Source organism: Podarcis vaucheri, assembly GCF_965113315.1.
Source record: "Podarcis vaucheri genome assembly, chromosome: 7".
NCBI classification, from domain to species: Eukaryota; Metazoa; Chordata; class Lepidosauria; order Squamata; family Lacertidae; genus Podarcis; species Podarcis vaucheri.
In genome coordinates this window covers 16737586-16754661 of record NC_138765.1, presented here as the reverse complement: position 1 = coordinate 16754661, position 17076 = coordinate 16737586, and the positions used below count along the sequence as shown (strand labels likewise).

The 17076-nt window shown below is 43.3% G+C and overlaps 1 protein-coding gene across 2 annotated transcripts in view; it reads left to right on the top strand.

Moving 5' to 3' along the window:
* The first annotated feature begins 2327 nt into the window (after positions 1 to 2327).
* The window catches only part of LOC309537958 (phospholipase A2 inhibitor and Ly6/PLAUR domain-containing protein-like), a 68097-nt gene continuing 53348 nt past the window's right edge, over positions 2328 to 17076 (top strand). The window contains exons 1-2 of one of the 2 annotated variants that reach the window (XM_082233117.1): positions 2328 to 2593; positions 3039 to 3161. In XM_082233117.1, the coding sequence (XP_082089243.1) occupies positions 2542 to 2593; positions 3039 to 3161 (175 nt within the window). In that variant the 5' untranslated portion in view covers positions 2328 to 2541. Of the gene's footprint in view, positions 2594 to 3038; positions 3162 to 16088; positions 16416 to 17076 lie in introns of those variants that run through there. The other variant, XM_082233119.1, reaches the window with a different exon arrangement.

Below are 17076 nucleotides of genomic sequence, written 5' to 3'. Positions count from 1 at the left end.
AAAAAAGAAGAAGAGTTACCAAAAGAAGACAAAAGATGGATTTAAGATAAATAAAAATGAAATGAAAGTACTGGTTAAAAATATGACAGAACAACATAAAAATGAGTTACAACTAGCAGAGGTGGATTTTCACTGCCAGATTTGAAGTTATATTATGAGGTGTCCTGTCTCTGCTGGCTGTGGGAGTGGATAATTTTTAAATACATATATTTTAGACCTTGAGGGTTATGATAATAGATTTAGATGGCATGCATTTATTTGGTAAGAGAAGACTAAAGTGCACAAATGGTTTTTAAATCATTTGGTAAGGAAATCCATTTTTGCAGTATGGGAGAAATATAAAAACCTGTTAGAGCAGAAGACACCATGGTGGCTTTCCTCACTGGAAGCAATATCCTTGAAAAAAACTAATGCAAAAAGTGAATGGGCAACCTATAAAGAGTTGCTAATGGAAATAGAACAACAATTAAAGTTGAAAAGATTTGAGGATACAAGACATTTAGTAACAGATTGGTTGCAATACCATCAATTGAATGATGTCTGTAACATTGATAAGACAAATGGGTTTAGTAAGAAAATTTCAAGGTTTGAAAAAGATTTAATGGAATACAATGTGAAGTTACTTTCCAAAATGTATAAGTTGTTGCTAGAATGGCATACTAAAGATGAGGAAGTTAAATTGGTAATGATACAATGGGGAAAATATATTGGGCACAATATTCAATTTTCATCTTGGGAAAAGTTATGGAGGGAGGACTTAAAATTTACAGCAAGCTGTGCATTGAAGGAGAACTATATGAAAATGATGTAACACCTACAAAATTAGCAAAGATGTATAGAACTTGTTGTTGTTTAGTCGTTTAGTCGTGTCCGACACTTCAAATGTATATTGGAAGTGTACAGAGAAGGAAGGCACGTTCTACCACATGTGGTGGATGGGCAAGATAACAAAAACATTCTGGGAAATGATATATAATGAGCAGAAGAAATGTTTAAAATAACGTCTTTTTGGGGGGGAAGAAGGTTTTTTACTAGGAATTTCAGATGTAGAGATGCCAAAGTAGCAGATTATGTATGCGAGGACAACAGCATGGATACTACTGGCCCAAAGATGGAAAAAAGACAAAATCCTGACCAGACGTGAATGGTTGATGTAGATGATGGACAACGCCAAAATGGTGAAAATGACCAGGGAAATCAGAAACCAGGACATAGTAACTTTAATAAGGAATGGGAAAAAAATATACAATTTACTTAAGAGAACACTGTAAAAAACTAAAAATGTGACAGGATTTGAGTAACGCTTGCAATGTACTAAAAGCTAAGGTAAAAATGGATTATTTAAAGAAAAATAGAGAAAATATATGATGCAGTAGAAAGTGTTTGAAAATGGAAACCATGGAGGGGTGGAGAGAATCCTAAATGTTGATGATTGTCACTAATGTTTGCATTCAAATGAATCGTGTAAAATTGAATAAAAAGGATTTTCTTTTCTTTTTTAAAAAAGAGAGAATAGCCATGTTTTTGTAGCTCCCTAATAGAGAAAGCTCCATGGCCATTGCTGGTTCTAATAGAGACCTTCCTTATAGTTGTGTAAGTGGCTGATTCATACCTGGCACACTCAGCCATTGGCACATTCAACTCCTGAGATCTCACTTCATTCTTTTCACCCTCTGGAAACCACATCAAAGACAGCAGGATCAGTTTCACTGCTTAAAGTCTCCATTGCATCCACAGCCCATTCCACACTTTCCAGCCTTCCTGGAATGGATCTAGTATCCAGGCTTTTCCTGAAAGAGCTTCTCCACCCCACCCCCCAATTCAGCCCAAACACTGAGATCTAGCTCTGAGGGCCTTATGGAGGTTTTCTCACTGTGAGAAGTGAGGTTAGTGGGAACCAGGCAGAAGGCCTTCTTGGGAGTTGTACCTACACTGTGGAATGGCCTCCTATTAGATGTCAAGGAGATAAGTAACTATAGAACTTTTGGAAGACATCTGAAGGCAGTCCTGTATAGGGCGATTTTAAATGTTTGATGTTTTATTATGTTTCTGTATATGCTTGAAGGCACCCAGAGTGGCTGAGGTAACCCAATCAGATGGGGTGGGGAGTAGAAATAATAAAATTATTATTATTACTATTAAGAGGAATCCTTAGATGGAGGCCATTTTGAGGGGCTATTTTGTAGGTGGCTTCAGGGCTTTTGCCCTTGCGTATTTGGCTCTAAATTGCTTTCTTGAGTGCCTTCATCATTGACATTGTAAATTGTAAATTATCTATATCAAAAAATAAATCTTAGAAGTGTCAATCAACAACTAATGAGATCATAGACAATTCCTTCACTGAGTTTTGAATTTCAGTATGTTCCTCTTTATCTTTGTGGTGTACAAACAGCACCCATTCCTGGACCTCACTGAACCATTTGTACCCAAGTGTTGCCTGCGACATGAGAACATGGCCTATAAATAACTCCACGTAAGCCTCTACCTGCACCAATTCCCTTGTTGATCCATCTCTGCTCTGAGTCTCCTAATCTTTCCAGAATGATGAAGGCACTCCTGAGCGCATGCCTCCTCTTGGTCCTGCTTTCTCCAGGTAAGATGGGGAACATTTAATTACCTTTAGAGGACACTGAAAAGAACTTGCAGCTTGGGAGAGAAGGGGAGTTAAAAGTGCAGATCAACACCCCACAGAGCAAGGAGTGCAGGGTTACCAAGAGAAAGTAGCAGAGTTAGGTCATGAATATTTCTTGTGATGTCATTATGATGGGCCCGACGATGCTTTTTCCCCTGGGCCCGTACTCTCACTTAAGTATAGTGCTCACAGAACACCAGTCCCACGGATTTCCACAGTCTACCTCAGATTATCTTTCTTTTCATTCTATTAAAATGCTTTTAAAATTGAACACCTTTTAAGTTAAAAGTTTTAATTTACTATCACCTCCTCCTCTTAGTCTCATTAAGCAAACTGCAAAATCAAACTAATAATAATGTTAATGATCATAATAATCCATGAAGTAAACTTTTGTTTCTGTATTCAGCATTACCTCTGAACTGCAGATATATTTATAACAATACTGGACTGACATATAAAGACTTTGTTGAAGCAACCTGTGACTCCAAGGAAGATTCCTGTGTTGCCAGTGTTCTGCGTACAAATATAAGTAAGATTTTCCTGCCTTTTTGTCTTTTGCTGTTGGATTAGATCCAGGTTAAGATTGTTGAACTTTAATGGTTCTACTAGCATATAGAAGTCTATGCTAGGGCAACTCAGCCATGAAAAAAAGTGAGTTGAGGAAGCTGTAGCACTTCAACTATAGATGAATTAGAACTCCCATCAGCTTCAGCTAGCCTGGCCACCATTCAGGGATGATGGGAGATGTAGTCCAACAACATCTGGAGGATCACAGCTTCCCAATCCTGAAGTAAGCAATGGTTTGTAAATGAAAATGGGGAACCTAACATCACCTGATCACAATCAGTGGCTGGATCTGGGTGCTGATCCCCAAGCTTGGACAATTTGATTTGCATTAATGAGAAATCCCTGCTTACCCTTCTAAAAGTTTTGACTGTTTACAATGGTTTTTAAGATACATTATAAATTTTTCCCATTCCTTATTAAAATTCCAGTCTTCCTGTTTTCTGATTCTTCCAGTCATTTTTTTTTTCAATTCAGCATAATCCCTCAACTTAATCTGCCATTCTCCTCTAGTAGGAAGTTCATCTTCTTTCCATCTCTGGGCCAATAACATTCGTGCAGCCATGGTCGCATACATAATTAGTCATTTCTGTTCCCTTGGGATTTCGGCACCTAGGATTGCTAAAAGAAAAGCTTTGGGGGGGGGGTTAAATAAAAAAGTTATTTTAAACATTTTTTAACTCATAATAAATCATTTCCCGAACCTCCAATACTATCTTACATGTCCACCACATTTCTAACATACAATTGACCCAGTTTTGTACATTTTTGCTAATTTACTGCTATTTACATCATTTTCAAATAATTTTCTTTCAGCATGTAACATGCTGTAAATTTTAAATCCCAATCCGATAACTTCTCCCACGCTGTAAATTGTATGTTATCCCCAAAATCTCTGGCCCATGCTAGCCATTAAGTATACATTGATATCAGTTTCTTTAATTTTAATACAGTTTTTAATGTCTGCTTTATGCATTAAAGCTGGAAAACATTTTGATATTTTTCTTACTATGATATAGTGGTGTATACATATTTTAATTAATAAAAAAGGAACAGCCCATCACTTTAGACTGACAAATTTAATAACACTTTGTATATTGTTAGTTTGAAAAGGTCCTCATTCAGACAATACAAAAAAAATTGGAACCATTGCAACGAATGTGCCTGAGTAGCAATAGACCTGCATATTTCCTGCCCCCACCCCCAAACTGGGTATTTCCTTCAAATTCTTTTTCATAGTGAAACCCCGAGTGCAACTTTTGAATAAATGCTCGCTATCCAGCTCTTGTCTCTCGGGCCATTACAGCTTCACTGCAGCGGATGATAAATTCTTTGAGATGAAGAAGTACTGTTGCAAGACGGAACTGTGTAACAATGCAACTCTCAGCTGTAAGTTTCTCCATCATTTTAGAATCCTTAACATGTTAAGGCTGTGCACTGGAATTGGCCAAGGCCTGGATCCTTAGTCAATCAGCAGTATTCAGAGGACCTGTGCCGCATTCAAATGGGGTGAGCAGCTCAAGACTATTAGGGACTCTCAAGGTGGAGAGTCAGGCAGGATGGGGAGGCAGGCATGAGGAGAAACTGTGAAAAAGAGGGACCTACTGGGCAACTACAGCTCTGCCTGAGAAGGGATGGGTTGCCTAACACTAACCTTATACCCGGTAGTCTTAGGGCGGTTCACTGAAACTCACAGGTTATTGCTGAAGAGCAGAAGAGAGACATAATCTCTGTACAAAAATAGGGATCTAAGATCCTATAATTTCAAAGAGGCTACACCATAACCAATGGCATGAAAACCTTCAGAGAGATCAAGAAGGAAAAGAAAGTTCACACTCCCCCCACCCAAATTTTAGGAAAGATCATGCATCTCAGAGACCAATGGTGACTTTGTCCCATGTTCAGTCCTGAACCCAGATTGTGTCCAGATTATATTTCATCCATGAGTATGTGCAGCTACCCCACCAAAACTATATGGGCCTAGGGTGGGTTACAATAATATAACACAGAGATACAAAAACAGACAAAGCCATTAACAGTCTCACTATACATTTGATTTTGGCAGTTCCTGAGCGCAACATGCTGGCTGAAAATGGTTTGCAGTGCCCAGCCTGCTTCTCCAAAGGAAAGAAAAAGTGTAAAAGTGAGAAGACTATCAACTGCCTTGGGAATGAGACCCAGTGTGTTGTTTTTAAAGGATATCTTTCTAGAGGTAACATTGCTACTCAGATGGGGAAAGGGCCTAGTCATCAGATGGTTCATGCAGACTCCCTCCTGTTCTCCTATTCTCCCTTCCACCCTTTCCCTTTCCCTTGCATGTTGCTGGAAAAATGAGAGGGACCACATCTTTCACTGGCCCCACTATGCACCATTCCTTAGTGTTTTGCCTGCCTACACTGTATCCTTTAACTCTCATAATGCCACTAGCTTGTCCAGAAGAAGGATTGAGAGTGAGATGTGTATATAAAATACCCTTCTGAACAAAAGTAAAAAGTGCATTCATGGCTTCACCCCAGTTGCATCTGGATCTCTCCACCACTGGAATGTAGTCCAGGACAAAATTTGTTCCTCTTCCTGAAAAAACATATTATTTAAAAGGATTGTAATTTTGTTGTTTAGTCGTTTAGTCATGTCCAACTCTTCGTGACCCCATGGACCAGAGCACGCCAGACACTCCTGTCTTCCACTGCCTCCCACAGTTTGGTCAGACTCATGTTAGTAGCTTCAAGAACACTGTCCAACCATCTAGTCCTCTGGCACCCCCTTCTCCTTGTGCCCTCCATCTTTCCCAACATCAGGGTCTTTTCCAGGCAGTCTTCTCTTCTCATGAGGCGGCCAAACTATTGGAGCCTCAGCTTCAGGATCTGTCCTTCCAGTGAGCGCTCAGGGCTAATTCAGGGCTCAGGGGATTGTAATACATTTCCTTAAATTTTGTGACAATGAGCAGTATCTGGCTAACTCAGACCATTACTGCAAGGATTTATAGTGCATCAGAATTCATGTATATTCATGTTCCAGTGAAATTATGATATTTTTCAGATTTCTTAAATATGCACATTTTAATACTAACTTAGTAAAATTCCCTTTTTAGCATCACAGGCATCCTCTCCTATTCCCTGGGTAAAGGACTAATGTCAACATTCATTTTCTTTTCCCCCTAGCTTTCTTTGAGCAGCACGATTTCACTTTCCAAGGTTGTGGAACAGCAGATTTTTGTGCACTCCGGAAAAATGGAAGCGGTTTAACTGGAATGGGGAGCTTTTTCCTTTTAGTTATCCAAGAAAGCTGTTATAATGCTTCACGAATCTCACACTAGCTTGAATATGAAGGGTAAATGGGACAGTGGAGACCCCTCCTTGTGTATTCCAAAATTCATGGCAATTAGAGGGAATTAGAGCCCTAGTGGTGAAATCCAGGACTCAGGATCTCAGGTTCTTACTTTTTTGCTTTTGGTGGCAGTAAAGCGAAGCAAGGGGCAGAGAAAAAGGATTCAGAATTGTCAGTTTGCATTTCTTGGTGCAGAAAATATTGATCTGGTGTATAATAATAACAATATAATATTTTTATACTCCGTCCATCGGGCTGGGCTTCCCCAGCCACTCTGGGCAGCTCCCAACTGAATATTAAAACACAATACAGCATTAAACATTAAAAACTTCCCTAAACAGGGAGGCCTTCAGGTGTCTTGAAAAGTAAGATAGCTGCTTATTGCCTTGACATATGATGGGAGGGCGTTCCACAGGGCAGGAGCCACTACTGAGAAGGCTCTCTGCCTGCAGACATCTTCCCTATTCTGATTAATTCAAGGGGGCTCTGGAAACTTCTCTGTATGAAAGAAACAAGCAGAAGGTTCATGATGTTTAGGTTACTCCTTCAGAGAAGCTTAGTACAGCTGGCTTAAACTGGTTCTGTTATCTCTTTTTTAAGGTCATATTAAGAGGCCAGAAGGAGCCAGGGTTTCATTTCTCTTTTTATATCTCTTTCTTCTGGTGTGGAGTTCCGTATATAGCGTTAAGGTTTAGACTTAGTGTAAGTTATTGTAAGTTTATGTGAAGTCTGCTGCAACTGGATTTCTTGTGGACAGTGCCAATCCTGAATGCATTGTATATGTGACCATTGTGTTCATTTGCCTTCAGTAGCAGTAAAACTCTGCTGGATGAAATATTAATTGCCTCCGGTCTTTTGGGGGGAGAATCCTGAAACGTGTTGAAGTTTTTACTCTGCTAACTATACATTGGGATCTTCTCTGGATTGATATTGAGTAGAATTTCCATGACAGTTGTGTGGGATTGTGTATTCTAACTACAAAGAACCCTGCAATGTTTCAATAAAAATACTTAAGTTTTCATTCTGTTCATTACAATACAAAATAAATGGTTATGGGAAATAAAATGCTGGATCTCAGATCTGTTTCTTTCAGATACAAATGCAAGTATTATTTATTGGTTTAGCCAAAGAGAATACAAAAGATAAAATACATAAAAGAGGTTAAAAACAAAACAAAATACATTGCACAGAGTTCATGCACAGAGTCTCATATGACAGAGTTCATACACTGGAGTTGCAGAGCTGTAAAAGCTTTTCCCCATTTGGTATTTGTACTGCTGGTTACATACTGAGGGTGAGGGGGCTGAATGGGTAGTCTGGCATTTTAAAGTGCAGGACTGTCCCAACCATGAGGCTAGGTATGACAACCATCTTAGGCGGCGGGATCCATAAGAGCAGGAGATCTGGCCTCCAGGGAATTCCTTGCCCACTGCTGCTGCCTCAGTGGCAGCAACAGCTGCACTGCACTCCTGAGAGACCAGATTGGCCTCTCCCCCCAAAATCAGGTCGCCTCTTCAGTGGCCTCTTGGGCAATAGACAACAGGGCTAGACTGTGCTCTGCATACTCCTTGAGATTCATCTGCATTAACAGAGGGGTCAAATTTCCAGTGGATGCAAGCAATTTCATCCTCAATATTTTTTGCAAACAAGCCACAGCATTGACAAGTCACAAGCACCCTCCCTGGCTCCCAATGACATGCCCTCCCCTTGGAGAATTTCTCACCCAGCCTCTCACCCTGGGAGATGACCACTTCTCCACCTCTCAACCTGGTTACTGGCACCAGGTTTTCCTCTGGGCCCAAGCACACATGCATATTGTAAAAGGTGCAAAGCCCTTCTTTCACACTCTGTGAAACATAAATGCACAGGTTTTTTTAAAACTGGGCAACGGCACGCCACCTGCTTGTGACTCCCGAGCCTTCCCCGATCTCCTTCCCCTTCCCCCTTTGTTTTGACAGATCAGGGGAGGCTCAGGAGTAACGGGCGGGCGGCTGTTGCCCAGGAGGGGCCAGCCTGGTAGTGCAGTTGGCTCTGGTTGGTTTCAGGAGCTGCTTGCTGCTTGCTGCCGTGATACCACGGCAGCGAGCAACTCCTGAAGCCAGCCAGAGCCAACTGTGCTAATAGGCTGGCTCTGGGCTGCTGAGGCTGCCGCTGCCACATTTCCCAGAGAAAGATTTGCAAATCTTGGGAAATTCTGGGGACAGAATTTGTCCAAGGACAGATTTGCAAATCCGGGGACTGTCCCCGGGAACCGGGCACATCTGGTAACCCTACAATAGGAGGTGCTACTGTCTCCTCCCACACTTGTTTCCAATGTAGATCTTTATTCCTCACCTCTTGCATTGTTCCTGATGTCGATCTTAACTCAACCCTTCTTTCCTGGAATGGGGAGGCATAATTTTGTGGTTTGCCTCATCTGGCAACATGTCTTGGGGAAGCCTTGTCAAGGAGCACATTTGACCAGACAGGCAGAAGTGTGATTAGCACAGAAATCTTGATTTAAAATATGAGATTTCCTGATCTCATCCAGCTCATCTCTCCTGAAACTGAACTACAGGCCAGGGCATGACAACTGGTCTATCTGTGTCTCCTATATGCCTTCAGACAGGGTGCCATAGACAGTGCCCCGTGCCCCAACCTGGCAGGAAACCTCAGTCATGCATACAACAGGCACCAGTAGTTTAAGGATAATACCTCCTGCCAATTGCTTATGCCCAACCCCACAGAGTTTGATGGATGATGTCATATGATAAAATAGAAGGAGGAGAAGGAGGAGGGTTTGGATTTGATATCCTGCTTTATCACTACCCTACGGAGTCTCAAAGCAGCTAACAATCTCCTTTCCCTTCCTTCCCCACAACAAACACTCTGTGAGGTGAGTGGGGCTGAGAGACTTCAGAGAAGTGTGACTAGCCCAAGGTCACCCAGCAGCTGCATGTGGAGGAGCGGGGACACGAGCATGGTTCACCAGATTACGAGTCTACCACTCTTAACCACTACACCACACTGGCTCTCTTAACCCTTAATGCAGCCACAAATCACATGCAATATCACCGCTGAATATCTCCTCCTCGTGGCAGCAAACAATCCAACCAATCATGGCGTTTGGGGGGTGGGACAGTGTGATGAAATATCAGCTGGTTGGCTGGCGTACAAATCCCCCAATGCTGCTTGGCCAGCAAGTGCTCTAGGGAGCGTTTCCTGCCCACAGTGCTGTGGGGAGGGGGGGAGCGGCTGCCCTCTTTGCCAAAACCCAGGAACGGCCCTGCTGGGGCGGTGGTGCATGTGCCAACAGAGAGGGCCACCAGGCCATTCTTTGCAGCATCATGGAGAACTCTAAGAGATCAGCTTCCTCTAATGATGGCTGGAGTCAGTGGCGGAGGAAGACTTTCCAGCACCCAGGGTGGGGTGCCGAGGGACAGGGCGAACCGCCTGTTTAAATTAAAAGCGGTTCAATTTCATAAGCATTTTAATAAAATAAAATAAAATAAAATAAAACACCCATTAATTAAAATTATTGAAGCCATTGTCCAGAACACTGGTTTAATTATTTCCAAGAGGTGGGGATGTGAACCCTCCCTTTCCCATGGCCAACTTTTCCTCCCATCCAGACTCTCACTTAAATATATTTTCTTCCCACTGTTTGGTTACAAGCTTAAATCTGAACACAATTAAACTATGGAATTTTCTATAAGACATAGTGGATGCCACCAATTTGAATGGCTTTAGAAGGGAATTAGGCAAATTGATGGAGAATAAGACTCTCAGTAGCTACAAATCATCTGGCTCTCTCCCTGCTCCTCCAACCTAGCAGATTGAAGGCATACTAGTGGAAGTAGATAAAGAGGAACCTCTGTGACGGGAAGCTAAACGGCGTTTCCGTGGGCTCTTGCTTCCATCACAGTGTTCCATTACATCAGAAGTGGTTCAGTCACGCTGACCACATGACCCGGAAAGCTGTCTGTGGAAAATTGTCAGCTCCCTTGGCCTGAAAGCGAGATGAGAGCCGCAACCCCATAGTTGCCTTTGACTGGACTTAACCATCCAAGGCTCCTTTACCTTTTCCTTTTTTACTGTCACATCCGAAGTCTATGGGAAGTTGCTGGGTCCTTCATGGATAAAGAGCAATATACTGATCAAAGTGCAATGAAAGCCTCAAGGTACTGCTCAGGTGACTGCTCAGGTGCCAAACTAGACATAGCTCAGGGCTGTTGAAAGATGCCAGGGACACACTGGTAGGCACTGAATAGAATGCAGTGACACCAAGATCATTACTGAGAGCTAATTAAATCATTTTACTGAACATTGCCCCTCCTTGTTCTAATTGTGTCAGATTGTTGGGACAGGGAGAGATACTTTGACTCAGCTGTTCTGCTTAGTGATGACTGTCCTTGGCCACGTTGTCTTGAACTGAATCCAGCTAGTTGTTTATACCTGCTTCAAATCCCACCCTCCATTTTCAGAAGACAAGAAGAACCCTGCAGTGTAGCAGCATCCTTCTTGGAGTGGCTGATCAGATGCCCATGGGTACTGTGCTGGTCCCGGGGGGTAGGTTACCGTTATCGTAGTCAAAGATCAGTCCTGAGTCACTAGCCTGGAAACAGTTCACAAAGAGCGAGGCGAAGTCTGAAGCAGGAAGCCGGGCGGGGACAGGAACACTGGAAGGTCAGAAGCAAGAAGCCGGGCGGGGAACAGGGACACTGGAAGGGCAGGTCTGGGTCCGGGTAGGAGCAGGTACTCAACGACAACGTTGCTCCCGCAACCTGGGACTGGGCTGACTGGCCTTTATCTTCTCTGAGGCCTGGGGCGGTCCCGGCCCCCAGGAGACCCGCCTCCCCTGGCCTTAAGGCGAGCACTCCTCCTGGGAGAAACCAGCTCCCTTCGCCTCTCTGCTCTGAGCCTCTGCAGTTCAGGAGAGGCTGAAGGGTTAATGGACCCAGGGGGAGACTCACCTGTAGGCACTGAGTCCTCAATCACCTCCGGAGCCAGAGTGGAATCACCTGGTGCCTGCTCCTGAGGATCCGACACAGGTGCAGGCGCTTCAGACTCAAGGCCTTGCCCCAGTTCAGCCGGCCCTGGAGGCGGGGACTCCTGTGCAGGCTGGGATTCCTCCGGTTCAGCCTCTGAATCGGAATCCCAGGCCATCACAGGTACAGGACTATCATGAGAGGAGGGCAGTAGCCCACTCCCACTGTTCTCCCCCAGCAACTGGAAATAGTACATCCATCAGAATTAATAGCCCCTGATAGCCTCTTCCATAAATGTGACTAGTCCACAGTTAGGTCTATCCAACTGTGGCTTTCATTGTTGATGTGGGTTTTCTATAGCTCAGCCAGTAGAGCATGAGACTCTTAATCTCATGGTCGAGTCCCATGGGGGGAATTGAGGGGTTGGACTAGATGGCCCTTGGGGTCCCTTCCAACTCTACAATTTGATGATTAAACTGAAGAATTTTGCTGATGCAGATTATTCTTTGCTTCGGCAGAATTTCTGATGTCCTGGAGAAGCTAAACTAATTTATCTAGGTCTATTTAGCAATGCAACGCCTTCCTTGAAAGCCAAGGATGTTTCTCAAGTTTCTACCCCATCCCTCACCAATAAATATCTTTGGCTGGAAGGATTGGAGGTAGGGGGCGGGTATTTTAGCAGACATTGCCCATACTTGTTCCTCATTCTCCATTGGCTTTCTGGCAAAACTTAATAGTTTCATTCCAGAAGGGAAGAGAAACAGGATGGATTGCCTGACCTTATACCACCGCAGAATTAAAGCAGGCCTAGGGCCACAAGCCTCGAGTGGTACCATAAGGCTTTTAAAATAAAACAGCTAATACATGTTATTAGTGGTTTGGCTTCAATTCCTTAGGTTAAAATTGAACTTGGGTCCCCAATAAAGGTAAAGGTAAAGGTACCCCTGCCCGAACGGGCCAGTCTTGACAGACTCTGGGGTTTGTGCGCCCATCTCACATCTATTGGCCGGGGGCCAGCGCTGTCCGGGGACACTTCCGGGTCACGTGGCCAGCGTGACAACGCTGCTCTGGCGAGCCAGAGCCGCACACGGAACGCCGTTTACCTTCCCGCTGGTAAGCGGTACCTATTTATCTACTTGCCCCCGGGGGTGCTTTCGAACTGCTAGGTGGGCAGGCGCTGGGACCGAGCAGCGGGAGCGCACCCCGCCGCGGGGATTCGAACTGCCGACCTTTCGATCGGCAATCCCTAGGCGTTGAGGCTTTAGCCCACAGCGCCACCCGCGTCCCGCCGGGGTCCCCAATACCCTCTTCTTAAACCCTTCTAGGCATGCACTGGTAAAACAGATGACCCAATCTTGCATATGACTTTCCAGATATGGATGTAACTTTGGCCCCTGTATGTCCAGTGATAATCAATAACTTTCAGTTTGTATCACCCAAGGATGTGGACAGGATCCTTGGAAATGTAAGAGCTAATGCATGTGGCAAGCAGGAAAACTTAGGCTGTTTTTCTGGCTCAGAGTAACAGAAAGGGATGGGAGAAGGATATAATGAAAGCCAAGGAGGGCTGGTGATGCCTCTCCCCCCCCCCCCAAGCTCCAACACACAGCTTGGCTGCTTCACTGACTAACTTTCTTCAGCATCCTCAATGAACTCCCTTTCCCCAGCATTCATTCCAGGCTTTGACTTTTTCTGCTTAGACGTCTACATCTTTAGGCATGCTGGGTGGGGCTCAGGAGGAATAAATGGATGCACGAGGGCTGAGAAACTTGAGCTATCATTAAAATAACAGAAGCCTTTATGTTAGGTATAACAGGTGATGAGTTACCAAAATTAACTGCATGAAACTGCATGAGACATTGTTGGATTTTATGGACTTTAACATCATCATGTTGGGCGATATGAATGGAGTGGTATCGACAAAAATGGATAAATCAGAAAGACAAGTGGTGACAAAAGATGGAAGACTACCGAAAACCTTCTTTGAATTGACAGACAATATGGACTTAATTGACATTTGGAGAACTAAGAATCCCCTGAGTAAAGAGGGGACATTCTTTTCTGAAGCCCAAAAGACCTGGACAAGGATTGACCAAATCTGGATAACTACAGGAATGGCTCCCAAGATTCGAAAAGTGGAAATCTGCCCAAAAACTTGCTCCGACCATAACCCTGTGAAGAGGGAAATGAAACCAACATTGACTGGTTCCTTCAGATGGAGGATGAACAACGCCTTGTTTAGAGATTCAGAAATTACCAAGAAGGCCCAAAAAAGTATAAAAGACTATTTCGAGATAAATTTGAAGACCACAGTGGAAAAAAGAACAATCTGGGACACAAGTAAAGCCGTAATGAGAGGGTTTTTGATACAACAAAATGCAATAAAAAGGAAAACTCAAAATGAGAAAAAGGAGAAGATCCTGGAGAAAATAAGGGAAGGAGAGAAAAAATTAAGACTTAAACCAAAATCTCAAGAGATTTAGAGAGAAATTAAGTTACATCAAGTACAATATATGAAAATGATAAATCAGGACATTGAATGTAAAGTTTAACAGATGGGACAAAAGACTTTCGAATCAGCCAATAAATGTGGAAAGTTATTAGCATGGCAGTTGAAGAAGAGACAAAAACTAACTATGGTTACTAATCTTGAAGTTGATGGAAAGAATATACAGAAACCACAGGAGATTAGAAGCTGCTTCCAAAGATATTTTAAACAACTCTACACACAAGGGCTGCAAAATGAGTTAAAAATTGATCAATTTCTGAACTCAAATGGATTACAAAAAAATTCTCAAGAAAATAAAGTTTTATTGAACTCCAAAATATCTGAACAAGAGGTGGAAGGCGCGATTCAGAATATGCAACTGGGCAAATCTCCAGGGCCTGATGAATTAACCTCCAAGTACTACAGAACCTTAAAAGACTATTTGATCCAACCTTTGAAGGAGGTTTGTAACGAAATTATGGAAGGGAAAAAGGCACCGGAGACGTGGAAAGAAGCTTACATCACACTTATACTGAAAACTGAGATGGAAAAGACACAATTAAAGAACTACCGCCCCATATCCCTACTTAATGTGGATTACAAAATATTTGCAGATATTTTGGCTAGAAGACTGAAAAAAGTTTTGGCAAAAGTGATACATAAAGACCAGGCCGGCTTTCTTCCTGGAAGACACTTATCGGACAATACGAGGAATGTAATTGACATTCTAGAAAAGCTGCAGGTGAACATTAATACAAAAGCAGTTTTGATTTTCGTAGACGCGGAGAAAGCCGTTGACAATATTTCCTGGAGTTTTATGAAGAAAAATCTTCATGGGATGGTGGTTGGTCAGAACTTTGAAAATGGTATAGGTGCGATATACTCTGAACAAAAAGCTAAACTGATAGTAAATTATAATGGTTGGGAGTTACTCGTGCGTAATCCTGCTCCGTTTGAGCATTAGATTGCCTGGTTAAACCCTCCGGACTGCACAGCCCATCTCAGCGTGGCTGCCCTTAGTCACTCGTAGAATCTGTCTGTGGGCGTTTCTTAAAGCGTTGACAACATAAGAGTTGTTTGACGCCCAATCGTCTCCGCCTCTCACTGCGCGGGAGTCTCCTGCGCAGGGTGGGGGTGGGCAGCGGGGTGCTTGGGCTCTCCTCGCTAACTTCCAACGAAGAGTCCTGGAGCCCTTGCACCTCCCTGTCCCGTTGCTCTCCTGGATCCCTGGTGTTACACTCATTCTCTTCCCCTTCTTCCCAGCTGAGTCTCCCTCTAGCGCTGGGACCTTCCCCTGCAGAATCAGAGACCCTCTCCTTCTCCCGTGCCTCTGATGGCAGTTCCCTGACATCCACCTCCCTCCCAGGGCCCCCTTCACTCCCCCTCCGACCCGGGGGCTCTATTGCAGCCTCTTCTCTGGTCGGCGAGCCAAGGAAACCCCGGAATGAGCTGTCCTCCTCATCTGTGGGTGTGAACACCTCTTCCCACCTGCTAAGTTTCCCACCCAAGGAATGACTCTCCCAATCCGATTCTTCTTCGGATTCTGAAAACCCTTCGAAACTCTCTTCCTCCTCTGTGGTGCCGAACTGTTCCTCCCAGAATCCAGCCTTCCTGGAATGGATCTAGTATCCAGGCTTTTCCTGAAAGAGCATCTCCACCCCACCCCCCAATACAGCCCAAACACTGAGATGTAGCTCTGAGGGCCTTATGGAGGTTTTCTCACTGTGAGAAGTGAGGTTAGTAGGAACCAGGCAGAAGGCCTTCTTGGGAGTTGTACGTACACTGTGGAATGGCCTCCTATTAGATGTCAAGGAGATAAGTAACTATAGAACTTTTGGAAGACATCTGAAGGCAGTCCTGTATAGGGCGATTTTAAATGTTTGATGTTTTATTATGTTTCTGTATATGCTTGAAGGCACCCAGAGTGGCTGAGGTAACCCAATCAGATGGGGTGGGGAGTAGAAATAATAAAATTATTATTATTACTATTAAGAGGAATCCTTAGATGGAGGCCATTTTGAGGGGGTATTTTGTAGGTGGCGTCAGGGCTTTTGCCCTTGCCTATTTGGCTCTAAATTGCTTTCTTGAGTGCCTTCATCATTGACATTGTAAATTGTAAATTATCTATATCAAAAAATAAATCTTAGAAGTGTCAATCAACAACTAATGAGATCATAGACAATTCCTTCACTGAGTTTTGAATTTCAGTATGTTCCTCTTTATCTTTGTGGTGTACAAACAGCACCCATTCCTGGACCTCACTGAACCATTTGTTCCCAAGTGTTGCCTGCAACATGAGACCATGGCCTATAAATAACTCCACGTAAGCCTGCACCAATTCCCTTGTTGATCCATCTCTGCTCTGAGTCTCCTAATCTTTCCAGAATGATGAAGGCACTCCTGAGCGCATGCCTCCTCTTGGTCCTGCTTTCTCCAGGTAAGATGGGGAACATTTAATTACCTTTAGAGGACACTGAAAAGAACTTGCAGCTTGGGAGAGAAGGGGAGTTAAAAGTGCAGATCAACACCCCACAGAGCAAGGAATGCAGGGTTACCAAGAGAAAGTAGCAGAGAGTTAGGTCATGAATATTTCTTGTGATGTCATTATGATGGGTCCGATGATGCTTTTTCCCCTGGCACCGTTGGGCCCGTCCTCTCACTTAAGTATAGTGCACACAACTCGCAGAACACCAATCCCACAGATTTCCACAGTCTACCTCAGATTATCTTGTAGGGGATTTGCATGAAGTAAAACTTAATAATTAGGAGTCTCGGGCAGGATTTGTTCAAACTAACAATAACAATTTTATTTAACAAGCAAGTTTATGACACAAATTGATAAAACTTAGGATACTTCAGTTTACAATGTTATTTCACTTCAAGGTTTTTTCAGTTGTTTCACACTTAATACTTTGGTTCTTTTTTTAAAAAAAATTATTCAAAGTTATAACAAAACATATTTTCCAAAAACATATCCTTACCCCCCCCCCATTTTTCCACCCCCCGACTTTCCTCAGTTCCAGTCTTTGGTTTCTCCAATAATGCTATTTTCTGCATGTTACAGAGTTGTATAGATCCTCCAACTGTTTAGCTAATTA